The following is an 18853-nucleotide window of genomic DNA, read 5'->3' as shown; positions in this document are numbered from 1 at the left end:
GTCAGGTTTAGCCAATATTTAATAATATACCTTACGATTTTATTTTATTGGAATATCGTACCATATTTCTTAATTTTACTATATCTATAAGTTTTTAATTTTTTTGGTAAATAAATGAATTGAAATGGCAATATTAAAAACAAAAATTCAAACACCAACATTAAAATAAATTAAAATAATTCAAACACCAATATAAAAAAAATTAGAATAATTCAAACACCACATATATAATTTTTTTCATATCTAATTGAGCCAATATCTAATATTTTAAAATGTTTTTTAATATCAATAATCAAGAGAGATCATAAGTAAAATATATGTAGAATTTTGCCTACAAGTCTATTTTCTTAACCAACTATATGTCTATACTATGAATTAAAGTCCTCTTAAACTTGAATGAATATGAAAGATCAACTTCATCTAATTTATATCCTTCATAAAAAATAGTGTAAATTAATTTAGTTTTTTTGTCAATAATTTAGTTTTACTTATTTTTAATAAATTTAAAAATTAAATTAACTTGATTTCTAATATGTATTAGAACTAGAAAGATGTTAATCCATTATATTATTATATAAAAGTGTGCACAAAGATTGTGTAGGGTAATTGATTCCAAGAGTACTGTATTTTTTACTTTTTATAATTTGATTATCAAACTTTAAAACATAATTAATCGAGTACCGCACTACATATTTAGTGTTTTCATGGAATTAATAAAATCTGGTCAATATATACCTACGTGACAGTTGATTTGTGCTTTAATTTCCTCTTACCTACACGTAGGATTTTTATTAAAAAATAGTTGGAGTCATAAAAAAATAGCACAGTAACTAATTTATTTGTTTTAAAATTTGGTAACGCCCGTATGGGCATTAGTCTAAGGTTAAATCGTCTCTAAGTGCATTAGAAAGTCGTCTCAATAGCTAACATCTAACCAAATGAAATTTTAGCAGTTGGAATTCCATTTATATCAATATAAAAATTGTTAATTAAATTGCAAAAAAGAAAAGTAGGGTAGCCTAGAACTAATTAAACAGACTTTGTAAGTATAGCTGAAGAAATTACAAGTTTTAGACAGTATACCTGTAATGGCATGGCAGAACTTTTACACCTGCACCTCAAATACAACAGTCAAATTAGAAAGAAACATCATCACATGTCTAGATCTGTCTCTACCACATTAATCCTTTCCCTTCTCATTCTGCTACATATTTCATCCTCACCAAATAATTCTAACATACATTTAAAATTTTAAATATCTCATCCAAAAAATCATTTTAAACTTAATCTTGGGTTCCACAATTCTTCCTCCATCTTCTTGTCTTATCTCACACTTTTTCAAACACCACCCAGATCTTCAATTCTTTGTATTCATCAGTATTTTGTATTTTCTTGGTGGTTTTGCTGGAAATGAACAATACCCTGAAACTCATTCTTGGACTAACCATACCAACTGTTTTGATCAGTCTTATAATCTTCTTTTACTTCAAAATAAGACCAAGAAATACTCAGAATGACCCAGAAAGCCCTGAAGTCAAGAATGGAGATTATTCTGATGAGTCAGAAGCAGAGGATTTAGTGACATTTCAAGGTGGTCAAGATTTGACAATCAGTGACATTCTTGATGCACCGGGTGAGGTTATAGGGAAGTCAAACTATGGCACGTTGTACAAGGCTTTGTTGCAGAGGAGTAACTGTGTTAGGTTGCTTAGGTTCTTGAGACCAGTTTGTGCAGCTCGAGCTAAAGATTTTGGTGAGGTGATTCAGTTGTTGGGTTGCATTAGACATCCTAATTTGGTGTCTCTTTTAGGGTTTTATGCTGGCCCTAGAGGTGAAAAGCTTCTTATTCATGATTTTATTAGGCGTGGGAATCTTGCTCAGTTCATTAGAGGTATGTTTTATGTTTTATGTCTTTGATTTTCTGTTTGGTTGCTGAGAAAATGAGCTGTCTTTGTCTTTTTTTATGTGTAAATTTTACAGAATTGAGGTTAATGTTGACTGCTTTGTTAAATGTTAAGTTCATTTGATCAGGAAATGAAATTATGAGATTTGAAAGAAAAAAAAGAAATACTTTTCTTGATATTCATATGTTTCTAGAAAAAAAATGAAGATTTTAATTAGTTTTCCTGATATTTCTATTTGATTGTTTGGATCTTGAATGATTATATCGTTTAATATAATTTCTTACATTAAATTTCATGTTAACTCTTTTCTGGGTGTTTAAGTAGTTGAACTGTAAATATATGGAGGGTTCTTTACCAGGATTAGGACTCAAAATTTTGATTTGCATGTATTAATATAGATATCTAATTGCGCCTATAGTCAAACTTTTTTTGGTTTCTTTTATCTGTCGGTACCTAATTTTTGTCAGTTTCCTTCTAATTTCTCTATGGAGAGGAATGGTAATCTTTAATTTTTAGTTGTAATTAGTCTTGAATGGTCCAACTCTGTTCTTTAATGGCAGATGGAAATGCTGAGTCTCACAAATGGACCGTTATTTATAGAATATCTATCGGTATAGCCAAAGGATTGGATCATCTTCATACAGGGTTGCAGAAGCCTGTAATTCATGGGAATCTGAAGTCGAAAAACATTTTGTTGGATCGGAATTACCAACCCTACATTTCGGATTTTGGCCTACATCTCCTGTTGAATCCGACTGCTGGCCAAGAAATGCTTGAAGCTTCTGCGGCTGAGGGATATAAAGCTCCTGAGCTTATAAAAATGAAGGATGCTAATGTGCATACTGATATTTACTGTCTCGGAATTATCTTGCTCGAATTACTTTCCGGAAAGGAACCGGTTATTGAGAATCCGACACCGGGTGAGGATTTTCATTTGCCGACTTTCATGAGAAACGCAGTGCTTGAAAGAAGAAATATAGATTTATACCACCCGGACATACTCAGCAATAAGAGTGACGATAAAACCCCTGTTACTGAAGAAAGTGTACTTAAATTTTTTCAGCTTGCCATGTCTTGCTGTTCTCCTTTGCCTTCTCTTAGACCTAACATTAAGCAAATTCTCTCGAAGCTAGAAGAAATCGGATGACAGTTTTGTTTTTTGCAGTTGATCACAGGCTAAATTTCTTCACTTTCGATTTTCTATCTTTTAGTATTTATCGGTGGAAGCATTGAGAAAAATGACTGCATAGTTATATAGAAGCTGCCAACCGAACCAAGTATGGTAATGCATATATGGTTATATAGAAGTTGCCAAACAAGTTTCCATCCCACCAGGATTCCAATTCGAATCCGAAATTGCACGTTGTGACAAGATTGGAGCAAAATGTGGGTGACATTGTTGGATTTTTGCACTTGTCCAAAAGTATCCAGAACGAAAAAACTTTGTCGATCTTATACGGCCCTACTCTGAACTCTCAGCCTTGTTCTGTAGAGGAAGATAAGTTAACTATAAAGAGCCAACTTCCGACGGGCAAAACGTCATGAAAACATGATAGTTCATCTAATTGTGGGCTATTGTTTGTTCTCTGCTAAATGTCCAAACTCCGACAGGTATGTTGTTGAAGTAGTTAGGTGTTTTTTCAGTTATAGGAACTGGTAGTTAATATATATTCTGGTGATTCTTTTGGCAAAAGATACGGAGAAACAGACTTCAATATGTCAAATGTAAATTGATTCAGAATACTGTATAGATAAAGCATTAATTTGTAGTGGGTTCTTTCTTATCATCAACCTTTAGCTGGCCAAGAGGTTGATGGATTGGCGGGTGGTTTTGAATTGGTCCAAATTCAACTTTGAAAGATCGCAATCTAGCTGAGGCATATTGGCCCTCTTTATCTTTTAAAATTCTCACTTTTGGTCAATTGCCACTCTGCTTTTTCACAACCTCCATGGCTGTCTGACTTTTGGCCATTGGACCCATTTACATGTTTTAATTGGCGACGTGTGACGCATTCCTAGATGGGACCATAATCCATCAATTTATTACATAAAAGAAGAGTTATTCGCATATTAAATCTTAACGTTTCAAATATTTATAACGATTTAATTTGATTCTCTAGAACATCGTATTGCACATTATTGTGTAGTATATTTTCGACACATAACGTCGTTTTATAGAAATGGTTTATTTTTGGTAAAAAAAGACTTAAACTACACAATATAAAAGTGGGAAAGATTGAAATGTAAAATATGGGATTAAATTGCTATAAACGTGAGATGTTGAATTTATTATGCAAATAAAAGAAAATAAAGATTGAAGCTTTAACCTCAATAAGTTACAAGAACAGAACAATCACCACACAGATGCAACACTCTTGATATACTCATTAGCAGGATAACATGAAAAATTTCCTGCAGTAACTTGCTGATCAAAATCAAATATTTTCTCAAAACTATTATCCTTGAAGTTATACCTTATGACTTTCCCAGGTATATGTAACACCATGAACGAGTCCTCTTCATCACTTTCTCCCTTAACAATACTCATAATCTGAAAAGCGTAGTGATTCAACACCGACGGATCAAGATACAATCTAATCATCTCAGGATATGCGCCGGCAACTCCATTCAGATCAACGCGGTACTTAACGAACCATCCTGAGTAGTCTTTCTCCATCTCACACACATTAAATTGCGTAGACGGCGGGTGGTAAATCTCAACTAGATATAAGCAACCTCTAGATTCTCCGAAATACATAACCCTCCTCCGATACCATTCATCCGGCATCGGAGGCATTGGCATTTCTTTGACTTGTTCTTGATCGACATCAAAACAGATCGAAGGACCTGAATCTGTGTACCAATGAATCGCGCCATTCCAAAATACGCCGCCATGGAATCCGATGTCATGTTCTGTTTGGAATATCGAATCCGATACTTTCCAGATTCCGGTTTTGGTAGAGTAGATCTCTATGTGCAAATCAGTGTCTTCGACTTCGTTTTGACGGAGATAAATAACGCTATAATGAGGCGATTTTGATGGATCAAAAGCCAAATAAGGACCATGTATTTCAGCAAGATGATGTAACGGAGGAGGTAGAGTGAACTGACGAGTAGTAGGATTGTAGACATAGTAATTTGCTTCAGATCCGTACTTGAGGTTACTACAACACAGTAGCAATCCATTGCAAGATTGGAGAATCCTGATGCCTGACGGTTCATTAGCGAAATTAAGAATTCGAAAGGGGGCGTCACACCGATTATTAATGGGATCAAGATTGATGTAATCAAATTCAGGATGGTTATCAGAACGCGGCCATTTATTGATGTGCACGAAGAGACCGGAAGGGGAGTCGGAGAGGTTAAGACGACGAGTGAAGTGAGGATTGGAAATGAGAGAGAGCCAATGCTTGGAGACACATTTGAATTTGAGTAGAGCTCTGATGGGCAGATAAAGTAGGATTTGGGTTAAGAGATCATCGTCGTTGGCTATTGTCTCTGCGGAAAATGATCGCGATGAGGAGGACGAGGAAGAAGAGGAGGAGATTGTTTTGATTCTTTGGGGTGAGACCATGATTTTGAGATTCTGTAATGTGAAAATTGGAATCTGAGTTGATTTTATAAGTCTTATGATGTCTTTGAATATGCTGTGTAAAGTAGAGTGTTCTGTAAGTTGTTTTTTAGTTGATTGTCCATTGATTTTAAATTTTATGTGGGAGTTGATGACGGACATGTCACATGTGGGAGTGGGAGTAAAATATTCATCCAACAGGTAGCTTGCCTAGAAATCCTGTAAGAAGTATATTGGGATGAAGAGCAAAGTCACAAAAAGGCAGATACTGAAACGCTGGTGACAAACTAGCTATTACTGGGGGCATGCAAAAACCAATCGAAACCGAAAAACCGAACCGAACCGAATCGAAAATATAAATTCGGTTTTAGTTTTGATATAAACCGAACCGATCAAAGTTATATTATATATATATTAAATAGTTTAATATTAGTATGAATATTTGCTTTAGCGAGCTGATAACAAGTATATTGAAAGTTGTTAATGGCATAGGTTCGATTCCTAAGCATCAGGTTCATTGTAAAACTATTAGTATAAATATATATCGGTTACCGATCAAATCAAACCAAAATATATTTCTGTTTGGTTCGGTTTTCAATCCAACAAAAAACCGATCGGTTCTTATATTTTAGTTTGATTTGGTTCGATTTTCAATCCAACAAAAAACCAACCGGTTCTTATTACCAATCAAGTAATCAACCATATCAAAAAACAAAATCTTGATTTAATTTTAACTTTTTATCACTTTTAATTATATTTGTCTTTGGGAGATGAACTAAAACAGCATATGCGAGATTAAAATATTTGGAGCCCTTTTAATGCTAATTCTCATCTGGTCAAATTTGGACCACTTAGCATACACTGATATTTACAGATCTATTTACGAAAATAAATTATCAGATTATTTCTCTAATTAATGCAAACCTCGATTAATTTTTTTATAACTCACAAATTGATTTTTGATATTAGAAATTAAAGTTATGATATCCAATTCTACCATTTAAAATAAACAATGAATCTTTCTTAAAGAAAGAATGAAAAAATTTCACAAAAATAAAATTTAAAAATTTCAAAAAGAAAGACAAACAATATTTTAAAAAATAAAACTATTATAGCCTATAAACAATTTCATCTTTGTTGTTAAATTTTTTCATCTATTTTAAATTGTTAGTTCACAATAAATTAAATATGATATGCTCTATATCGATAAATTTTAATTCAGTAAAAAAATTGTCTATTTGTTATATTCTATAAAATTAAAACAATATGAAAAATGATTATTGTCAAGGAAAAAATAAATCACTAACAACAGCTGCGAAAGAAAAAAAGAAGAATTAGAATTCCCTTAAATTCAAATGAACTTGAAGGGGTCATGTTCATAATCTACACCGTTCATTATAAAATGCACGGTGTAGATTAATTTGATTAAAATTGTACCTTTTTGATCTACGCCGTTCATTTTACAATGAACGGTGTAGATCGTGAACATGACCCCCTCAAGTTCATTTGAGGGAATCCCAATCCAAAAAAGAACAATAGACAGCTAGAGTTTTCTTTTTACGAGTTAGTGTATATGTCGAAAAGTTAACCACAACATTTGTATGATAATTTTCAATAATGTTTAAGCAATTAATAAGGAAAGGCAAATCAAGATACACACAAAATTGTTAATAAATTATATAGGCTATTAGTGGGGTAAACTAGCAAGGTTATGATATAAAAATATAAAATTCAACCAACGAGTAGTATCTCATTGAACGAAATAAAATTTTAGGTAAATTATCAAGATCGCCAATTCAATTTTTTTATAAATTTAAATAGCAATTTATCTCTCCAATTTATAAATAATGAATCATAAATTTATAAAATATCAGTTTGAAATTAGCGATTATGATCAATTAATTTTATTTGTAAATTAATTTATAAAATGAAGGTAAATTGTTTATTGTTTACAAGTTGAGATGTCAAATTGTTACTTAAGCCAATCTGCAATCAACTGTCCAGCACCCAAATTAAGCAAACGACAACATGAAATGACCGTCGCGTAAATAGAGCATCTTGCAAAACAGTGCTGATCGGAAAATTGAAAGCTGACACCTGCCAGATTCAATTCCGTCGCATACCGATGTTATGTTTTCAGTAAGCTGGTTTGGATTCTCGACGTGCAGAGGAGGCTTATCATAAAAAATTGGAGGTATTCTCAGTTACTAATGATCTCCTCAATTATTTCTAGCTTCTTTTTTCAATTTTGAATTGATCATTAGATACTAATTTTAGATGTCTGCTTTTTGGTTAATCTGGCTAGTTCTACTGAATTTAAACTTGAATTATAATTGCAAGCATTTACATAGGAATGAAATATCAAATTATGAAAAACATTTTATTCAAGTTTTAGTTGAATTGCTAAATTAATAGTGTAATCAAACAGTAGCTAGACTCTTTATGTACTCATAAGCTCTATAATACTTCAAGTTCATAGCATTCTCCTGCTTATACTTAGTTGCACCCTTTCCAGGAGTAAAATTACAAAGCTTCTTGAAACTTCCATCTTTTAAGTTATACCGTACGATTTTCGCTGGTAAATGTAGCACCATATAGGAGTCCTCATCATTTTTACCCCTTACAATAGACCAGATTTGGTAAGCATAATAGTTCAACACAGTTGGTTCTAACTCGGTTTTAATCATCTCAGGAAATGATCTTATAACTCCGAGATCAACCCTATACTTGACAAACCATCTCGAGTAGTCTTTCTTTAATTCACACACGTTAAATTGAGTAGCTGCGTGTTGATAAATCTCAATAAGGTTCAAGTATCCTCTAGACTCCTGAAAATACATCACCCTCCTCCGATTCCAATCATCTGGCTTTGGAGGCATTGGCATCTCTCGAATCTGTTCTTGTTCTTCATCTAAATAAAAACAAGGACCCCAGTCAGTAATCCAATGAATAGCTCCGTTCCAAAATGCCCCACCAGCAACTTCATTGTCCAAGCTGTCCACCGTAAAACTCGCAGCTGTTACCCTCCATAGCCTAGTTTCTGACGAGTAAATCTCTATATTATAATGAGGTTCAGAAACGATGTATTGACGTACACATATAACTTTGTAGTGGCGTGATTTGGAAGGATCAAAAGCTAAATGAAGACTGTACGATTCATCATCAACTTGACTTACTGGAGGAAGTACAGTATGTTGCTTGGTAGTAGGATTGTAAATGTAGTATCTGGCTTGAGATGAGTACCTCTGAGTACTAGAACACAATAGCAATCCATTACAAGAGTTAATGATATCGATACCAAACAGATCATTAGCAAAATTTAGCCTTTCAAATGGAGCCTCAGAGTAACTGGAATCGAGTTTGATGAAGTCAAATAGAGGGTTGTTAGAAAAAGGCAATCTATGCACAAAGAGGGCACAAGGGAAGTCAGAGAGGTTAAGGCGATGGTGGAAGTCAGGATTGGAGATGAGAAATAGCCAGTTCTTGGATACACACTTGAATTTAAATAGAGATTTTATGGGTAGAAGAAGAAGGATTTCGGTTAAAAGATCATCATTGTTGGCGATTTTCTCTGCTGATAATGAGTGAGATAAAGAGAACATCATTTTTGTTCTTTTATCAGAGACCATGATGAACTGTGATGGATTCTGAATTGTGAAAATTTTGGAATATGTTGCCTTATTATTGGATGGAAAAGAAGTTTATATGCTGTTCGTGGAACTTGCAAATTGAGAAGATTGTGTTGTAAGCTTCTTGTAGTTGACGATTCTCATTTCTCTAGATTTAAGTCATGTGATTTTATTTTATTTACATCATTTGTTAATGCTATTATTGGAGTTGGTGCTACCATAATGAAAATTAAGTTTAAGGAGATGCGTAAGGGTCAACAACATAAATGAGAATAAAAAATTAAAGTCCCGTTTCTCTCATAGGTCAAATGCCAACAAAACACCCTAACTTGCCAATATATATTCCAAATAAAAATCCCACATAAACAAAGCTGCCATAGGCAAGTAGAGAGAAAGAATCTAAAATCATCAAAATTTGTTGAATTGCATGCATTTGTATAGCTATCTATCTATGGATAAACCGGATTAAAAGTATGTTTTTGTACTGTCTCATCATCGCTTTGTATGAACTGGGACAATTAAGATAGGATGGCAAATGAAGCAAAGATACTTTGTGAAAACTAGGCTACCTTTCTGAGTGGTCTTTATAGTTTTTTGATTTGATGTATTGCTAATTGTTAAAACTTCTATGCTGGTTGTGGATATAATATATGTAATCTCAATACAATATAAACTCTGTTCGATATGGAGAAGAAATTGACTTTTTGCATTCTTTTAATTAAGGTGCGCTCTTATCGCAGCACGGAAGGTCATTCTTATTGCAGGTAAGTTGAATGATGTTTAACACATTGCCTCCTCATGCATCCGTTAATTGTGTGCTGTTTTATGCCAGTTTTTTTGTAGTTTCTGTGTCGAATTTTTTTTGAACTAGTCATAATAAATGACCCTTTGCCACATTATTTACTAATAAATTGGCAAGTTACTTGTTTATTAGTTTCTATTTTAAATTGTCTAGTTGGCTGTCCATCACTGTGTTCTATAGAAAAGGTATTTAACTGAATTTCCCTAGAAGGAACTAATAATGGCCAAAATTTCATTGGATTGAAAGAAAGTTCTAACCATTGAATTGTTTTAACTGAATTTACACTCTTAAGAGCTCTTTCAATTTGAATTCGAAAATCATATCAAAAGAACAATTTATCAAATGCCACCATCTTAAAAAGTCAAAATTTCAAATTCCAACATATTGATTATTACAAGAACTAAATATATTGAAGAAGTGATGAAGACTCCTACATGGTTCTATTATATTCCCAAACACTAGCAAGACTCCTTATGTACTGATAAGCACCATGGTTATAGAATTCTGGATATTGGTACTTATATGCACCTCTTCCTGAAGCAAAATCCGTAAGCTTCTTGAAACTTTTATCCTTAAAGTTGTACCGAATGATGATTTTTTCCGGTATCTTGAGCACCATGTAGGAGTCTTTGTCACTTTCTCCCTAACAATACTCATAATCTGATAAGCATAATAACTCACCTCCCCTGGTTCATGGTAGGGTTGAATCATCTTAGGAAAGGCTCTCATAACTTCATTAAGATCAACACGGTACTTCACATACCATCCCGAGTAGTCTTTCTCCATCTCAAACACATTGAATTGTGCATTAGGTGGATTATATTTCTCAACAAGATTTAAACATCCTCCAGATGCGTCAAAATATTTTACCTCCAGTCTACGTAAATCATCTGAAATTTGAGGTGCTGGAATTTGTCTGAAATGTTCTTGATCAACATCAAAACACAAAAAAAGACCACAACTATCAAACCAATGAATAGCACCATTCCATAAGGCCCCTCCATAGAGTACCATATCGGACAGAAACTTTAAATTCTCGGCCGAGACTCTCCAACACCCAGTTTTTGATGAGTAAATCTCTATCTGATACGAGTCAGAGACCTCTTTCGTGAAAAAAGTCCACCGATCGTCAGATTTTGAAGTTTTACGTACACATAATACTTTATAATGAGGCGATATGCTCGGATCAAATGCTAAATAAACACTATTAATCTGATAAATTAAGTTTGCTTAGTGGAGGAAGTATAGCATATTGCTTGGTTGTGGGATTATAAATGTAATATTTTGACCTAGGTGAAAACATACGAATACTAGAGCACAATAGCAGTCCATTACTAGACTGAATTATTTTAATTCCTGACAGTTCATGATTGAAAGTTAGAGTTTTAAAGGGAGCATTGATGCCATTACTAGAAACTAGCTGGATGAAGCCAAATTCATGGTGGTTAAAACGCGACATTTTATCCACGGAAAGGGCACAAGGGGAGTCTGAAATATTAAGGTGAAAGGAATCTTTTTAAGAAATTCTGTTCTTGAATTCTGGACTAACGTTGCAGAAACTAGAAGTTGCAGCTAAAAGAACAAGCAACAAGAGAAAATCAATCTGTTTCTGTAAGATGAATTTATTTATGCTCAATTTAATATAACATCAGCCAACAAATTGTTCTAACTTTATTATGACAAAATCTCAACAGATTTTTTCATAATGTTTTCAAATTATCTGTATAATTTAAGGAGTTAAAGTTTTCGATTAATTTAATCAAATATGAACTAAATTGTTATTGGCTTATAGGCTATTTTAACTATATAAAATTAAATTCATTTTGGACATATCAGATTATGTACATGTCGAATTGTATAATTGATCTGTTATAGTTAATACTCTTAGGTAACATGAGCCAACAAATTATTTCAAACTATCACATTTTCTAGTCGTAGATTACATTTCTCATAGGGGAAATCAATTACAGATAATACAAGGTGTATGAATAGATAGGCTACTTTTGAGTTTTTGTGATAGGCTAGAAATCAGTTCAATGAAGCAACCCACTTCTAGGAAAATAAGTCTTGCAAGATCAACAAGCCAGAACTTTTTCTCCAAATCACCATTTAGGACAGAATTCGCTTCTGGCAAAGAGTACGTTTCTAGTTGTCGAACTTGCAAGTTCTAAGAGATCCCGTTCAGATGTGACCCACAATGTCATAATTTTCTCCTTCAAATCTCATTTTGCAACTTCTAGAGTTATATTCATAACAACTCATCGTCCATAATAAGCACTTTCGTCCTGTCTCGTACTCGAAAAGCTGAAGAGACAATGAGATTACGTAACTCTACTCTAGAGAGTGCGGGAAGTTCCTTATCTTTTTTAGAGCCCCATATTATTTCACCCACAGACACGGAATATGATCCACCGCCTAAGTTTGCTTGGATCGTGGTGGAATCCATTGTCAAGATAACTGAAAAATGTATGACAAGTAAGTCATTATAGAAGCGATAGACTCCATATGAATATACATACGATCCTGAAATTATACATGAACTACTTCTTCCATCCTTTTAGCTTATCTGAGGGTTGCAACTCAGCCTTTACAGATGAAAAGGCCAAATCAACCCTTACAATTAAATATGAAATAAAATAAGGAAAAAGTTGTGTTTCTATTATCATTTTTTAGTAGTTGTCAACGCTATGAAATCAAGTTACAATTGCTGCATAAAAGTAAATTATCAATCTGAAAGTGAGGAGAAGTAGTTATTTTATAAACTATATGAGAAATGAATAATTTTAACATGATTTCATGAATGAACAATATTATTTTAGAGTAGTATAAATTATGACAAACAAATAGCATAATGGGTTACAGTAGAATTGAGAATCTTACAATAAAAAATGAACGGCAACAGTAATGGTCTCGTTTTGAATTGTCATGAACAACGATCTAATTTTTCAACTGGATTGCTACAATGTAAACAATCTTGAATATAAATCGGATTGCTAATTGTTTTTTTTTTCTTTTCTTTCTTTCCATATAGTGTGCGATTATTAGTTGTTTGAATATTGTTAAAAATTTGTCGAGTTTTTATAGGTGAACTAAGGTCCATTTTTAGTTAATTCTGATAACCATTTTAAGTAAAAATTCTTATTGTAAATTTAAACATTCCAATTTATTAAGTGGACTACTATTTACCGCCCCAAATTACTACCCACCGCCCAACTTTTTACCAAAATATCCCTAAGCCATTTTCAGTTTTTTTTTAAATATTCAATTCTCTCAATTCAATTAAAAACGCAACGAATATCCGAGTGAATTTACAATAAAAATGTCAAAATCGACTAAAAATAAAAGACGGAACTTCCGGTGAATAATCGGTTTTTATTTATTTAAATTTTTAATTTTTTTAATTTTTATTTTATTTTTTTTAAGGGCCATCGCCCGGCGATGGCGATGGCCCTGTGCACCATCGCCTGGCGATGGCGATGGTGCATAGGGACCATCGTCCTCGAGGGACGATTGTCCCAGTGGACCATCGTCCTCGGGGGACGATTGTCCCAGTGGACCATCGTCCTCGGGGGACGATTGTCCCAGTGGACCATCGTCCTCGGGGGACGATTGTCCCAGTGGACAATCGTCCCAGGAAGACGATGGTCCCAGTGGACCATCGCCAGAAGATGACGATGGTCCACTGGGACCATCGTCCCTCATGGACAATGGTCCACTGGGACAATCGTCCCTCGGAGACGATTGTCCCTGTGCACCATCGGCATCGCCAGGCGATGGTGCACAGGGCCATCGCCATCGCCGGGCGATGGCCCTTAAAAAAAATAAAAAAAAATCTTTTTTTATTAAAACAGTTAAAAACGAAAAAAATTAATTACCGGAGGTTTCCGTCTTTTATTTCCCGTTGATTGCGACATAAATTGGCTCCGATTATCGTCGGGATTTTAGGTTGAGTTTGAGATATTTTTGAGTTGAGAGGATTTTTGTTTTTTTGTTTTTGAATTGAAATTATGTTAGGGGCATTTCAGTCAAAACTTGGGCGGTGGGTAGTAATTTAGGGCGGCGAATAGTAAACCCCTTTATTAATGATAGAATCTAAGCAGATTTTTTCATAATAATTTTAAATTATCTCAGATTTCGCCATAATGTTTCAGATTCATTTAGATTTTTACAATCCCACACCCAGATTTTTGAATTATTTTCCTTGACTATAGGCAAAATTTTACTAGATTTGGGAAGTTCAAGTTTTAGACTAATTTAATCAAAAATATAAATTAAATATTTAATGGATTATATATGCTATTTATTTAGTGGTTTAAATTATAATGATGGTAATATCGTAATATCACCATTAGGATTTGAACACATTTATTGAATAATTATTACGATATTGCCATCATTTTAATGAGGTGTTGCATTATGAGTGGCTTAGTCTACTGATGACGTGATAGACTCGGTCTACCTAACAATTTCTCTTAAACTATGATTATAAAATTAAATTTATTTTGGTACGTATCAAATTGTATAATTGATCTGTTATAGAATATTCCTGTACATATAAAATTGCAAATAAAAATTACAAACAAAAAAATTATAATGAACTAAATAAGGAAAATTGACTGTAAGACCAGTAATATCTATCTATACTATATATAAAAGCACGGATGGGGGACATGCAAATTTACTGAATAATCCTTTTCAGTTTACTACTAAATAAAGGTTTTATAGTCATTAATTAATTAGTTATTTAATTAATCACTATTGTAATTAAAGTCCTAATTAGAATAGGTAGCTAAATTATCTCCAATTTAGTTTTTAGTATGTAAACAATAACTAAATTGTCTCCAAATTAGTAGGAATACCTATCTTTTAGTTTGATTGAACTATAAAATTAAAATACTGTATTTGGTCAATATATTATTATTTAAATTTCTATCTTATTATTTTTAAAAATATTATTAATAAAAGTTAATTATTTAATTATGGATATTATAAAATCAAAATAAAAATAAATTCAGTATAGAAAAAAATTTAATAACCGAATATATTATATTTACTTTTACAAAAAAAATTTAACTAATTTAATATTAATTATAAATAAAAAATTGATATAATTATAATAAATTTACTAATATGTTCATTGAGGAGTTACGTTACGAGCCACGTGCATAGCACGTAATGTGAAATTAGTATAGATAAAATGTGCAATAATATCATGATACGTATATGCCTATATGGTAAAGAATTATTCAATATCTATCCTTTTCACCTTGGTAAATTTAGTCTATTTTCAAATATAAGGATAATTGATTTTGATGGATACTTAAACTATCCGTTTTTTTTTTCTTTTTTGTGACTAAATTTTAATTTTTTTCATTTTAATTACTAAACTTTAATTTATTTTGGTTTTGGTTTTTTAGGCAAAAAACGCATAGGTGGCAACCATAATTTATTTTTGGCCTAATCACTTAAAAACCCTCCACTTTTAAACTTTTTTTTCAATTGCACCCCGAAATTGGAAAACTCTCTCAAAACCCTCTCACATTTAAATTCTATTCCAATTGCACCCTGACGTAGAAAAATCCTCTCAAAATTCCCCCACATTTAGATTTTTTTTCAATTGTACCCTAAATTGAAAATTTTTATGGTTTTAATTTTAAAAAGTTATTGGATATAATTTTAGAAAGAATGATTTTTTACCTTATTAATAATATTAGTGTTTAATTAGAATATAGATTAAAAATAAAAGATTATTTAAAAAAAATCATGTGAAAATAGGTCAATTTAATACTTTGTGGTACAATTAAAAAAGAATCTAAAGGTGGGGGGAGAAGGGGGGGAGGGGGTTGAGAGAATTTTTCTACGTCAGGGTGCAATTGAAAAAAAAATTAAAGATAAAGGCTTTTTAGTGATTAACCCTTTATTTTTTTACCTGATAGTTTACCGTATATGCATAATTTGGTCTAAAAATCCCTCTTAAAAATGGTTTTATGTATATGTGATAAGTTTTTAAGGTAAAACTATCGAAATTCGGCTGTCCGGTGTCAAAATCTTCCATCTAACCATTTTTGGCCGGAAAAAACCAAAATGAAAAAAATTTAAAGTTTAATAATTAAAAGGGTTAATTCCTAAAAATTCACGAACTTTACATGAAATTTCATTTAATCATGACCTTTAAAAGTTGTCATTTAAAGGCACGAACTTTCATTTTATTTCAAATCTATCACCAAAGTAAAATTCGGTGTATTTTATCTGACTAAAAATTCCTAATCTTAGATACTCTAACTAAAAGATAATAAGATTTGATGTTAATTAATAATTTGGGTCTTTCATTAATGGTTTAAGGAAGAATTTAGTTAATAAAAATACGCTGAAATAATGAATTTGAAACAATATGAAAGTTCATGCCTTTAAATGACAACTTTTAAAGGTTATGATTAAAATGAAACTTCGTGTAAAATTCGTGATTTTTTTATGAATTAACTCTAATTAAAATAAAGAAAATTAACAGTTATCAAAATAAAAAAAAATGATAGTTTAAATACCTTCAAGATTAATACCTTCAAGATTACTTACTCGAAATTCAACCATACCCAAACGCCCAACACTAACATAATAAAAAAAAGGCTTAATTCCTGAAAAAACCCCCACCTTGCACTTTTTCTTCGTTTATACCCTGACCTTGTAAAAACACCATTTGTACCCAATTTTGGATTTTTATGTTTCATCTCTACCCAAAAGCATTAAATTGTACTTTTTCCATTTGGAAAAGAGTTTAAAACATACTTTTTTCTATTTTAAAATATACAAATAAATCCTTAAACTTAAAAAATAATCAAATACATCCAAATAATTAATTAATTTTTTTAATTTGATAAAATAATAAAAAATTAAAAAAAATTATTATTATTTTTAATTTTTTGTCGAAAATATTTTTAAAAAAAAAACTCGAAATATTTTTTAAAAAAATTAAAAAAATTATTATTATTTTTTAATTTTTTGAAAAAGATGATGTTTTTGTATTATTAATAATATTAATATCTAATTAGTATATAAGTTAAAAATGAAGGATTGTTTTAAACTTTTTTTCAAATGAAAAGAGTACAATTTAATGCTTTTGGGTAGAGATGAAACATAAAAACTCAAAATTGGGTACAAATGGTGTTTTTACAAGATCAGGGTATAAACGAAAAAAAAAATGCAAGGTGGGGGTTTTTTAAGGAATTAAGCCTAAAAAAAATTAAAGCAAAGGAAGAAATAAAGTACAATACGTCAACACTCTCAAATTTTATCTACGTCACATTATATGCAACAATATTGTTATGTTTCTCCTATTTTTTTTTAATCACTACCAACACATTAAAATTAGATTAAAATTTCTGCATAAAAGAGTTTTGGCTATGTGACAATTACAAAATCAATCAAAAACAGTAATGAGAAATAGTTATTTCAAATAAAAAAATTGAGATTCTTACACTAAAATAAGAATAGAAGAAGTAATAGCTTCTTCTTGAATTGGCATGAACAACGATCCGATTTTTCCATGGAACTTAATTATTCTTTTTTACTTCTTTTTCCTCTTCTTCCATATTGTGTTTGCTTAATTGCTGACTATTGTTACGAAAATAAAAAATGTTGAAACGAAAAATAACTGTGTATAGCGGCATTATTTGGTAATAGCCTTATTGCTCGACTTTTTTTTATTTCTATTCCTTGCTCGACTTCCTCTTCATCTCTACTGCCTCCTTGAGTTTGCTCCCGAGTGCTAACGCCAGCGGAGGAGGTACGGCATTTCCGATCTGCCTATGCTTGTGTTGAATGTTACCTGCAAACTTATAGCTGTCTTGGAATGGAACCCATGCATAGAGATTGGCGGGTAAATACAAAATAAATGTCGGGTCACACCAGCAGTTTCTGCTGAAGAAACATTCTGGCAACCCCCGCAGTGTGTTCACTTTACATTATGCAGCACGGGAACTTCTCAAGTTCTACGTTTTCTTTTTCGGGAGGTCATGCCAATCAGCGCCCGGGTGCTTCGGAATTTTTCTACAACGAATGAGATTGAGTTCATTCATTTCTTTTGAAATATGATCATTTAGCATCACCATATTTCCCCGCATTATTTTCTGAAACCAAGACACGGGGTCCTCCTTGTACTGTAAAAACATGCAAAAATCAGAAGCTTCCAGCAGATTAGCAGAAGTTAACGGACATAAACCTTGTACAAGAACAAATTCTCACATGCAAAGTCGTCACAGAAGCCCCGTTCTCTACAATTGGGAGGTCCCTGGAGGTATCTCTAACAGTAATTGCTCGAAGAGGAGCACCATTAGCAGTACTTCTTACTGCAGCATAATGAGATTTTGATTTCTCATCCAATTTAACCTTAAGCTCAGGGCCTGAAAACACATGCATTGGCTCAGGCCATTCAGGGAGTATTTCCTCTGGTGAAGCACCCCAAATGAATATTGCACGTTTCCGAGATTGAGAAATACCGAATGCCCCTGCTTCCAGAACTCCGAACCTGACCTACAATCATTACACGAACAAGCGAGTCAGAAGAATCTCCTCATTTCCTTCAAATGACAGTGATTTTAAAGGGAACAACTTGTATCTACCTGAGAGAAGCGAAGCCAGAGTCAAATGGAATGTGTTTCCTTTGTTGAAAGATACAAAGTTCCTTACATTTTCTAGCAGGAAAAACTTAGGACGGAAGTAATCAGCAAATGACAAGAAGGCCAAGATCATCTCACTCTGGACCTTACTCCAAGATCCTTGGTTAAATCGGTTCATTCCAGAAAAGCCCTACATAACGGAAAAATAAAAATAAAAGATCGAGTTCAGACAATGTACGTAGCGCCATCAGATGCAAATATGTCGGAGAATTAGATGTCAAGAGTAAGGTTTGAAGCTTTATACCTGACAAGGTGGCCCTCCATTAATGAACTCC

General features: G+C 32.5%; 3 protein-coding genes, 1 long non-coding RNA gene and 1 pseudogene across 4 annotated transcripts; 2 read left to right on the top strand and 3 right to left on the bottom strand.

Annotated features, from left to right (window-relative positions):
• The first annotated feature begins 1072 nt into the window (after positions 1 to 1072).
• LOC126675282 (putative kinase-like protein TMKL1) lies at positions 1073 to 3673 on the top strand. Its single transcript, XM_050369895.2, has 2 exons — positions 1073 to 1891; positions 2465 to 3673. Exons 1-2 carry the CDS (start codon positions 1411 to 1413, stop codon positions 3049 to 3051), a joined length of 1068 nt encoding a protein of 355 aa, XP_050225852.1. The 5' UTR covers positions 1073 to 1410; the 3' UTR covers positions 3052 to 3673.
• A 584-nt stretch (positions 3674 to 4257) lies between these two features.
• LOC126672952 (F-box protein At5g07610) lies at positions 4258 to 5637 on the bottom strand. The gene has a single exon (XM_050366896.1). It carries the CDS (start codon positions 5635 to 5637, stop codon positions 4258 to 4260), a length of 1380 nt encoding a protein of 459 aa, XP_050222853.1.
• A 1744-nt stretch (positions 5638 to 7381) lies between these two features.
• Positions 7382 to 10034, top strand: LOC126675305 (uncharacterized). Its single transcript, XR_007639728.2, has 2 exons — positions 7382 to 7669; positions 9828 to 10034. It is a non-coding gene; the product is annotated as an uncharacterized LOC126675305 (long non-coding RNA).
• On the bottom strand, positions 7829 to 9277 carry LOC126675304 (F-box protein At5g07610-like). Its single transcript, XM_050369925.1, has one exon. The coding sequence runs from the start codon at positions 9102 to 9104 to the stop codon at positions 7896 to 7898; it is 1209 nt and encodes a 402-aa protein (XP_050225882.1). The 5' UTR covers positions 9105 to 9277; the 3' UTR covers positions 7829 to 7895.
• Positions 10035 to 10336: 302 nt separating the features above from the next.
• Positions 10337 to 11469, bottom strand: LOC126672951 (F-box protein At5g07610-like; annotated as a pseudogene).
• Positions 11470 to 18853: the final 7384 nt, after the last annotated feature.

Source organism: Mercurialis annua, linkage group LG3 (assembly GCF_937616625.2).
Source record: "Mercurialis annua linkage group LG3, ddMerAnnu1.2, whole genome shotgun sequence".
NCBI classification, from domain to species: domain Eukaryota; kingdom Viridiplantae; phylum Streptophyta; class Magnoliopsida; order Malpighiales; family Euphorbiaceae; genus Mercurialis; species Mercurialis annua.
The sequence above is the reverse complement of the archived record's forward strand: the minus strand, read 5'-3'. Positions and strand labels throughout refer to the sequence as shown.

Excerpts from the sequence above, each read along its gene's own strand:
- LOC126675282 (XM_050369895.2), top strand. The coding sequence starts at position 1,411 with ATGAACAATACCCTGAAACTCATTCTTGGACTAACCATACCAACTGTT. Across the intron at positions 1,892-2,464 it reads TCTTGCTCAGTTCATTAGAG|ATGGAAATGCTGAGTCTCAC; the intron begins GTATGTTTTATG and ends CTTTAATGGCAG.
- LOC126672952 (XM_050366896.1), bottom strand. The coding sequence starts at position 5,637 with ATGTCCGTCATCAACTCCCACATAAAATTTAAAATCAATGGACAATCA.
- LOC126675304 (XM_050369925.1), bottom strand. The coding sequence starts at position 9,104 with ATGGTCTCTGATAAAAGAACAAAAATGATGTTCTCTTTATCTCACTCA.